Raw genomic sequence first — 11,643 nt, forward strand, 5'->3', positions numbered from 1 at the left:
TAAGACAGGCCAACACATTGCAGATTTTTATTTATGGGTGTGATTGCAGATCAGTGCAAGACCTGCCCCACACCGACATTTATAATGCCTCCCTTTACTTCTGAGATCATTATGTTTTTCAGTTTATCCATCACAGAGAATAAGATTAGTAGACATCTAAAGAAAGCTCAAAATGATATCCGGTCATAAAGCTCTGACATTAAAGCATGTGGAAACTGTGCAACAAAAGCGGATACATTTACATCCATTTGAGTGTCTAGAATGATCCTGGCAGGATGTATTAGTTGCAGCTGTGGCAACATTAACAAGCCACTGTGAAGCTAAGCTGCTCATTCTGAACAGATATGTTTGCTATTGTGTATCGTAACAGCTTAAATAGTAGTTGTATAATAACCCAGTGCCCTCAGTAAGGCCAAGAAGCACAGTGCTGGCTGAACAAGGAATACAAACACAGCTAGCTCCTCCTGTGACTATGATATACAATATCATAAAAATCCATGGATTCATCAAGGTATATCATCCATTCAGATGAGGGCCCTCTCTATCAACCATCATCACCCTTTGGGCAGGTGAACAACAAGCAGTGCAGGTGTTCCTTCCAACCAGCATACCAAAGTAAAACCGTGATCAGGTAAATCAGAGGTAGGGAGAGAGTACCCTGACCCTTTAAGCAAAGAGTCCTAATTCTGACCTATAATGTAGCATTAACATTCACACTATATAGTGCTTTCGCTACCATCTATAGACGGTGGCAAATGCCTGCAGAAACTGGGGCTACGATCAAAGTATTCACATAACCTGCGAATGTCCTGTTAATGTGTCATGTGACAACATTCGTGTGTGTGTGTGTGTGCGTGTGCGTGTGCGTGTGCGTGTGTGTGTGTGTGTGTGTGTGTTTTGTGTGTGTGTCAGATAGTCTGCAAGCTAAACAGTCATAAGACAAAGTATAAGTTAGCCTTTACTCTCTGGACAATCAACACAGATGGAGTGTCTGTTAGACAGCAGTGACAAAAAGATGGCCAGCAGACAGACGGAGAAACAGGCAGAAAGACAGGTGGTTTATTTTGAGACGGATTTCACTGCCAGGTGCCTTTGTTGACTGTGAGCATGTCTGCCAGGACAAAAAAAGAAACAAAAAAGGGAAAATAATTACTTTATTCAAAACACAAGACAATAAAACCTTGGATACACTGAAATGCAGTCATACCAACTTGAACTGGCTTACTATGTAGGTACAAGGCTTGAAAAAACAGAACAGTGGTTATTTCATACAGAGACAAAGGTGTGTCTGACTGATTTAACTGAAAGGGAAACGAATGCTGAATGAAAAGCTGAACGTTTATTTATGTTTTAAGTTAAAAAAACATGATATATTCTTTTTGTGCTTTGCAAACATTTTGAAAAAAGAAGAAAATATTTTTGATTGTGTGTGTGGACAGAGAGAAAGACTCACCTGGTGAGATCCTCTATGTCCACCAGCATGGCATCTTGCTCCACGTGCAGTTCATCCCTCAACAGTAACAGCTGCACAAGCTCCTCATTCAGACCTGCAAAAAAAAAAGTTAAACTCGTGAAATAGGGCATTAGCTATAACTCACGATTCTTATTATCAAAGTCTGGAAGAAAAGAAGGGGGATGTGGCACTTGCAGACATTAAAGCATATACGTAGTATGTCATACCAAAATTGTTCCAAAATTAACAGGGGAACACAATACAGCATAATAAACAGTACATACTGGACCAACTAGCTCTTTAAAGTATTCTACTGTATTGTATTAACAGTAGACAATAAATGCTGGACATGCTAAATGAAAGTTGCTGGTTTTGTGGATACAGTATGTCCTTATGTCCAAAGCTAGGGAAGTGAAATAATCTTTAGTTGTTTTGAAGTGAATACAAGATCAAATCTGCTAGAATACTGTCATGCATAGCAAAAAGAGTTTTCATGAGATATTGGAGAGATGAACAACCACCACCACGTGCAGAAAGGCTTCAACCAGCTGTACAGCAACATGTGAAAAAAACAATACTGTGTGTGTGTGTGTGTGTGTGTGTGTGTGTGTGTGTGTGTGTGTGTGTGTGTGTGTGTGTGTGTGTGTGTGCGTGCGTGCGTGCGTGCGTGCGTGCGTGCGTGCGTGCGTGCGTGCGTGCGTGCGTGCGTGCGTGCGTGCGTGCGTGCGTGCGTGCGTGCGTGCGTGCGTGCGTGCGTGCGTGTCTCACTCACTCTGTATCTGTGAGTGCATGTCATTGGTGATGACCTGAAGCTGACCAGGGCTCATGTCCCTCATGTCTCCTCTCCTCAGATTCCTCTTCATCAAGCCCTCGCAGATGTGTGGCAGTGCATGGGGCAACTACACGCGCGCACACACACACACACACACACACACACACACACACACACACACACACACACACACACACACACACACACACACACACACACACACACACACACACACACACACGTAAATTGTACATTAATTAATTGATTGATTTAATACAATAGGTACAGTTATACAGTAATGCTAAAAGGATAAATGGGATATAATGAAGACAAGTAGAAATCAGCTTGTGTTGCTGGTGTTGACAATATTCCTTATATTTATATTTCATTGTGAATAAACAATGACATGTACAATATTGATGGTCTTTTCAAGGAAAAACACCAATCGTATCTAAGGGGCTTTTTCTAGGACCAGGACCCCCCCCACCACACACACACACACACACACACACACACACACACACACACACACACACACACACACACACACACACACACACACACACACACTGTGTGTCTGTTTTTATCCTGCCCAAAAATACTTTTCTGTGACCTTTTCTTCAGGCCACACAAATCCCTGATCTATTATGCATTTACTGTAACAGAACCTATTTATGAATCACTTGGTTCTATTTTCACTTCATTTACTTTCTTTTTTCCTTTCACTTATCTGTTTTCTCAATTACAAACACCTTTGTTCTGAGGAAGTGATAATTTCCCTGCCATCACTCACTAATGACTTAAAGGGCACTTTGGTAGAGGTTTGGGTTGTGTATTTACCTTGCCATGATGTAACTCCAAAGGTGGACAAGAAATCAACAATAATAGCTCCATTGATTAGAAATTGATAATTCAATGCATGACCCTCATTGACTTGCATTGTATGGTAAAACAGCTCTCAAAGTCACTCTTTTAGCACGTAAACGAACACAAACAAAGCTGATTCAAACAATATAGAACATCACCTAAACCCAGGCCATTTTTTTTTATTTATAAAAATGTCAACTTCCTGCTGAATTTACTATTTGAAGATCCGGACCCGGATCTGCGGATCCAGTACGTGTTTTCTTCTTAATGAAAATAGCAAAATCAACAGGAAGTTAACATTTTTATTTAAAAAACACACAGTACTGGGTTAGGTGATGTTCTATATTGTCTGAATCAACGTTGTTTGCGTTTGTTTGTGTGCTAAAAGAGTGACTTTGAGAGCTGTTTTACCATACAATTTAAGTCAATGAGGAGCATATTTTGAATGATCAATTTCTAATCAATGGAGCAATTATTTTTGATTTCTTGTCCACCTTTGGAGTTACATCATGGCAAGGTAACTACACAACCCAAACCTCTACCAAAGTGGTCTTGCCCTTTAAAACATAAGATACGCAATCTGGGTATTGATGATCGGTGAAAGATGCCTCTTGATCACACATGACAATATACAGAAACAAAAGAAAGACATCCAAGGCACTCTTCAAAAAGTTTAAAAGCTTTAATAAAAAGTCTAGTTATAACAGAGAAGATGCAATACATGCCAACATGGCAACTCGAGGCCAAAAGATGTTGGCATGTACTTCTGTCTGTTTTTATTAAAGCTTTTCTTTTTTTTAATAAGTAAAGTTCCTTGGATTCGTTTCTTTTGTATTGCTCCCCCCCTCTCACACACACACACACACACACACACACACACACAGACACACACACACACACACACACACACACACACACACACACACACACACACACACACACACACACACACACACACACACACACACACACACACACACACACACACACACACACACACACACAGACAGTCAGTGACTAACCAAGTCAGCCACAGGCGAGCGTCTGTGTAGCTGGATTTGTCTCTCCACCTCCACCTGCATGCGGGCCATGGGTCGCGCCAGTGCCAGTGCCACGCGTGCTTCTTCCTGGAGCCTCCTCTGGACCCTCCAGAACCCCCCACAGTCGTCTAACGGGTCCGAGTCTTCCTCCGCCGTGTCTCGGTCCGATAAGGACGAACTCTGCTTACTCTGTTGAGGGAGATGTAATAGCGTCACACTCAAACTCAAACACAAAAACAGTGCATGGTGATATCACAGTCAGTCTCTTCTTTCATTGCTTCTTATACAAAGCCATCAGAGCTTTGCACAGAAACACTCACACATAAAAATACGCATAACGTAAATGTATGCAATGGCCATATGATTCCAGGGTGAGTACCATGGGTGACAGAGGTGTGTCCAGACTGGTCTCTGTCCTGCTGTCCTCAGCATCGCTGTCCTTGTCACTGCTACTGTCATTCACAAAACACACCTGCAGGTTCACCCCACTCTGTAGCCTGGGAGTAGGGGAGGGAAGAAGAGAAGAGTGAAAGGGTGAGAAAGTGACAGAAGGAATAATGCCTAATTTATGCTCCGTCATACAACAGTGTCACACATCGGAAATGGCAGATCTACAAGCTCACAACATTGTCGCAGCCGCAACATATATTTTTTCCGGAGAGTACAAGAGAAGAAAAACACAAAATATCTGATAAGCAACCAAGACATAACAAATTAAAGAGGGAGGTTTCAAAAGACACATGTATAATCCCAAAGGATATACAAAGGAGATAGAGGAATGATATATGCAGAGAAAACAATTGGTGAATTTGCAGAGTTCCAATGGGAATTCCCTACGAAATTAAAGAAGACATTTTGGCAGTCCCTATGACAGAATAGGGTAAATATTAATCTCAAGTTTTTCTCTTCTGCCTTTTTTGAGTTTTACACAAAGCCCCAAAACGCACGCACACATGCAAGCACGCTCTCACACACAGATGCAAGCACGCTCTCTCACACACACACACACACACACACACACACACATACACACACACACACACACACACACACACACACACACACACACACACACACACACACACACACACACTCCAAAAGTACATGTAGTACTTAAAGTGAACATAAACAACATCAATGCTGAATTTGCTTTGACGTTGAATGATTACTATACTGATTGTTTATTACTTATTATTGGGTTTGTCCAGGAAACTGTATCTGTTCAGAGCAAGTCAACAAAACCCACAACATGACACAATGATCAACTATGAGTGAGATCTGCTCCGTGTTACATGGAAGACATGGAAACCTCAGTCAGCTAAACCCGCACCTTCGGCTAATCATTCTAAAGAGCTGCAAAACCTGACACACCGAGACTCTCTGGAGAAACTCAAGTTACCCTTCCCTCATACTGTGGACGGAAAACGGCAGCTTCAACCCAATCCCACAAATGTTTGGGATGGCAGCTGGCGGAATTTCCACCTCATAGCAAACCAAAGGTGCAACTTGGAGTTCACGTGACTGCAATCCTTCCAATCAGAGCCTCTGACAGGGAATATGGGCCACTTCTGCTTTCACACATGACTGAACCACTAGACTGACCAGCACTTCCTCATCAACCAAGAGGAGAGAGGGGTGGTCCCTTTTCTTTGAGATAAATGCCCCCTCATCTCCCATGAAAAACCAAAGCATGATGAAGCTAGTTCAGGTCAGTTTCGTCACAAAGAGAGCACTATTACTATAGTTGATTTGGTGGCTTTGGTTAACCAGTAACCACCTGTCATATGTTGTAATGCAACTAGTCTCCCTGTGTGTGTGTGTGTGTGTGTGTGTGTGTGTGTGTGTGTGTGTGTGTGTGTGTGTGTGTGTGTGTGTGTGTGTGTGTGTGTGTGTGTGTGTGTGTGTGTGTGTGTGTGTGTGTGCGTGCTTGCGTGTGTGCGTGCGTGTGTGTGAATATAATCAATATAAGTGTGTCATGTTTTCAAATTAAATAAATCTCCACATACTCGTATAAGTAATATATTACAGTTCTTCAAAATGACTCACTGGGTCATCTCCTACAGTTAGATTTTTAGGTTTCTGCCTCAGATACTTCCTATTTGGAGTGAGAATGTATTGGTGAAAGAGGTTAAGCACTCTACAATGTACACTGTGCCCAGCACTGCCCACCGTTTCCTGCTCCTGACTGTAATAATTGACTTACTGTTTAGTCCAGTCATCAGCTCCTATGATTGAATGAAACCCTGTAGCATTCCAGGAAATTTTCCATTTTCCTTCTGTACTCACTCACTTACCATTACCATTCTAGTCTGCCCTGTGTGAAGCCTCTAACACAATTTATGGATTCATTCCAAGGACTTCTTAAGCCAAATTTGTACTTCGCTGATACCATAACTTAACCTTTATTCTTCCTTTCAGACTGACACTGACTCACCAAGTCATTCCAATCAGACATTTTTCCTTGCTGTCATTATAGGTAGCTTTTGATAGCTCCTTCTCCTGGCAATCTCAGGCTCAAACATCAATCCTTCAAAATGCTTCCTACAAACACTGCAAAGATAGCCTACATATTGTTTTTAAAAGAGAGAGAGATGCATTGAGAGAGAGAACTCACTGGAACAGGGAATATATTTGTCATTATCAGCATCAGAGAGTACATCCTATTGTGTATGCACATGTGCGCACTCACGCACGCATACACACACACACACACACACACACACACACATACACACACACACACGCACGCACGCACGCACGCACGCACACACACACACACACACACACACACACACACACACACACACACACACACACACACACACACACACACACACACACACACACACACACACACACACACACACACACACACACACGAAAACCCACCGGGAGGACGGGCCATTCTGGCTGCAGCTGGTATAGATGACTGGCTCGTCGTCATAGAAACTGCCAAAGGCCAGTTTCTGCCTGATGGACTCCCTCTCATTCCGCTGGGCCTGTTGAAAAAGAGGAAGGCATATGCCATAGTATATAAATGTGTAGGAAACATCACCATAAATGTTTTGAAATCTCATATAAATGTATGTCAATACTGACAGAAACATAATAATGCCATTTCTTGCCTCATTCTTCAATGCCATTTTTACACACAGAGACAAACATACAGTAGTGTTGGAAACTTCTTGGTACATTTGAATTCATATCCTGATGAACCCCACTGGTTTTAGTGGTCCTTTCATCTGGTGCCACCATTAGGCCAAGTTTTCCAGATAGATAGATAGATAGATATCAAATAATATCATTGGCAGGATGAACTGATTTTGGTGACATGAACTGATTCGTGCCATGGCCTTTCCTCTAGCACCACCCTCAGGACAAATTTTCAATTTGCACACAAGGTGTCAAATAATGTAATTGGCAGTCTCCCCAGTGGAAGAATGATTTAGATTTTGGTCACTGCATTACCTGCGCCAAGTCTGATAGAATAAACATTTCCTGTTCCGGGTCAGTTTCCCATAGCTTAATTTGATTGCCGCAGGCTCAGCAGCAGATTTGTACCAGACACACATATGTCAGGTGTCCAAATAAATCAGGCTTTAGAATGGCCTAAAGCACATGATGATAATTGATGGGAGGTCACCAATAATGGTCTTCCCATAACTCACTACACCTCTGACAGTCCACGGTCAATAGACTATGACAAATGTGTTAAAAAGTCATGTCATCTAGCAATGATTTCAGTGACCCGATGTGTCGCGTTGTTAGCTTGAATATCCATTATTTTTTGGTGAGTGGCACCATCATGCGATTCTTAACACTGTATTATCATTCTCTTTCTTTTTGTCTTTTGGTGTTCATCAACACTAGAAGACAAAATATGGAGTAAAGATGGAGGATTAGAGAGACAGGAAACCAAGGTCAGATAGAAGGGAGATGTGATGCGAGACAGGACGAGAGACAGATTTGAACTTGGACTCACTAGGAGCATGTGGATCATCTGTGCACTGGCTGAGCCACTAGGCACCCCCAAGCAGAAAGAGTTTTAGACCCAAACGAGTCATTCTGATTATGAATTCAATGTCTCATAGTGTCGCCCACTCCAGAGGATATGAATGGCATAGCATGCTACTTCAGCCTGATATGATTTGCTATTCTGGAACCTCACTGGGGAAAATACATTTATATTCCATGACTGTACCAATTGCCCACATCCCCAAGGCAGCCTACTCACTAACTGCCAGTGCCAAACACACACACACGCACACGCGCACACACACACACACACACACACACACACACACACACACACACACACACACACACAAGTGTGTGTGCTCATACAGACTATCTTCCCTATAACATATACAGCAACATACAGTAATAAGTACACCCTTGAGCCAACTCAAGTGCAAATCATTCCTTGCAAAATAATCCATTATATCGATAGAGCTCTCAAATGAGCAGTTAGACTTTTAACAGCCACACAAGGTGCACACACACACACACACACACACACATACCAATTTCAGACTGTGACGCATTATTCGACGAGGCTGTGATATAAGTGTATAAATCACTGTTAGCCACTTCATTTTCTGACCTACGCTCTGCATCCTGTTCCTTCACAATGGTCAGTCAGGTATCCTACTGACCGGCCAGACTGTGTCCACACACACACACACACACACACACACACACACACACACACACACACACACACACACACACACACACACACACACACACACACACACACACACACACACTTGTTCCCGATCATGTACCCCTCTTTAAGAATCAAAATGGAGCAGATAATCAAATAAATGTATGAGGCTAAGCTCATCCACCACACATCCATGAGAAGCTAATTCCCAAAACGGACTGTATGCACATATTCTATACAGAATGGAAATGTACCATGTACTATACGAGAGGTGACAAATACAGAGAAACTACCAGGGACAGGGACACACCCTCATTCATTTAGTCCTCTCACATCACTTCCAGTATGGGTGATTCACAGCAGCACACCTATATATATGGTGGTGAGACTATCAGGTATTTTAATACACAGAATACACTGCAAAATAACGCACACACACGCACACACACACACACACACACACACACACACACGCACGCACACACACACACACACACACACACACACACACACGCACACACACACACACACACACACACACACACACACACACACACACACACAGATTCACACACACACACACACACACACACACACACACACACACACACACACACACACACACACACACACACACACACACACACACACACACACACACACACACACACACACACACACACACACACACACACACTGAAAACATTTACACATGAATCCACACACCTGGTAAAAGCGTTTCTCCTGGTGCACCATTCTTCAGCGCATTATACAGGCAGCCTGCCCTGCCCTTCTTTACACTGCAGTGAAGCCAAACCCAGGAGACCCTCTCATATACCGCAGCTACGTGCAGGAGGGAGGGAGGGAGGAGAGAACACGGAAGGGGAGGAGAGAAAACAGATGGATGGAGGGAGGCAGGAGTGGGATGCTGGGAGCAGGGGGAAGGAGGCGGGGTTCTTACGAGGGCTCTCCACTGCCGCCGCCGCTGCTGCTCTCAAGGCCCGCTATCTGTTCTCCATCTTTGTCTCTACCTCTTTTACCCCCTCTCTCTCTCTCTCCCTCCCCCCTCTCTCTCTCTCTCTTTTCTTAAATGGGAGGGGGAAAGGTTAAATCAGTGGCAGCAGCAGAGATAAATCAAAGTAAGAGAGGAGACAGAAAGCATAGACTATTCCCTAATGTATGCTCTGTGCCGAAAATAGCAGATCTACAAGCTCACAATGCATCGCGAATATGACATGCTGTGAGCTTGTAGATCTGCTCTTTTCTGTGTGTGACACTATTGTACGATATCTTTCAAGGAGTGATGGTCTGGACTGTGATGATGGCCAGGTTGTGTGTGTGTGTGTGTGTGTGTGTGTGTGTGTGGGGGGGGGGGGGGGGGGGGGGACTGGCTAAGCTAATCATGCTGTGACGAATGAAGGCTGTGCCAACAGAATAGAAAACACTTACAGAGAGAGCTTCAGCTTCTTATCAGAACAGCTTATTATCTGCATAGTGAAGCCCTATGTATTCATTGAACAGTCTGCTGTGTAGTAACAGATTTCAAAAACGTTGCCATGGGATTACACGTGCATTCCCTGGGCTGACACTTAGCAATACCTTTTTTTTGTGCACACATATTAGGGCTGAGTAATTAACCAAAAATATATCAAAACCGATACTTACAACCACTAATCGACAATCTTGCTCATGTAGGTTAATCGAATAATTGAGAAGCAGGATTTTTTAATTTCTTATATCAACAAATCTAAACGAAAACATAATTTCTTTCTAATATATAATCGAATAAATCAATTGGTAAGATTAACTACAGTTAAAAAATGTGTCTGCTTATTTCTTTGTTTCTTCACTTCCAATATCATCCTATATCCTACCGGTATGTAAGTTCTCTCTCCTAATCCGATTAAATTGATATCCCGACCTGAAAATGCAATTTCACTTTAACCCTGTATCACTATACTTTATTGTACGATGGTGGCATACAAAAATAGCTGATCGGCAAGCTCACAATGTGTTGCATCGCAATCGGTTGCGAGCTTGTAGATCTGCTATGTATATATAGTCCATTAATCATAATCGAGGCAAAAGTTTGAAATAATCATGATATTGATTTGAAGTCATATCAGCCAGCCCTAACACAGAACACACTTCCAGTGGGGATTACACGCTCTCTCGCTCCATAACACAGGTTCAAGTAAGTGTGATGAGCCGGAACAGGGAGCAAAGGCTTGGAGGCTCTTGCTCACACGTGCATGCACTGAAACACACATACACACACACACACACACACACACACACACACACACACACACACACACACACACACACACACACACACACACACACACAAATACAGAGAGGCAATCACAAAACAAACAACAACAATCATCTTTCATCCTTATTCCTTCATTATTTAAAGTTTGTTCTCAGAGGCCAAGCACATATGACACTGTTGCCCTCCTAAACTAATTAATGTTAATGTTCTGTTTTTTATTTGTTTATTTTATTCGTTTTTTTAATGTAAATGTTTGTACTGTATATATGATGTTTGATCTTGTATCTCAATGGGATTTTACCTGTATAAATACATTTTACATACAAAATAAAAACATCCTCAGCTGTATCACCAGTCTCACCCTGTCATGCTAGTGTAGTGCTGGCTGGGATACAGCACTTAATTATCAATCACAATATGGCAATAGGCCTATGGTTTTCCTCTAACTGAGATAAGATTATCATCATCATTTCCCACCATGATGGAAATAAACCTGCTTCGGGAACATCTGGATTGTTCTGTCAAATGACATTTTGTGGTCATTTGATCTGTGATATAGCACAATGATTA

At 42.5% G+C, this 11,643-nt stretch overlaps 1 protein-coding gene across 1 annotated transcript; it reads right to left on the minus strand.

Moving 5' to 3' along the window:
* Positions 1-961: 961 nt before the first annotated feature.
* Positions 962-9,619, minus strand: LOC308093220 (schwannomin-interacting protein 1-like). Its single transcript, XM_080439478.1, has 7 exons — positions 9,525-9,619; positions 7,022-7,131; positions 4,512-4,629; positions 4,115-4,321; positions 2,226-2,352; positions 1,454-1,547; positions 962-1,111 (listed from the first exon to the last, which is right to left on the minus strand). Exons 1-7 carry the CDS (start codon positions 9,552-9,554, stop codon positions 1,060-1,062), a joined length of 738 nt encoding a protein of 245 aa, XP_080295604.1. The 5' UTR covers positions 9,555-9,619; the 3' UTR covers positions 962-1,059.
* Positions 9,620-11,643: the final 2,024 nt, after the last annotated feature.

This window comes from Gymnoscopelus braueri, assembly GCF_963280865.1.
Source record: "Gymnoscopelus braueri genome assembly, chromosome: 10".
NCBI lineage: Eukaryota > Metazoa > Chordata > Actinopteri > Myctophiformes > Myctophidae > Gymnoscopelus > Gymnoscopelus braueri.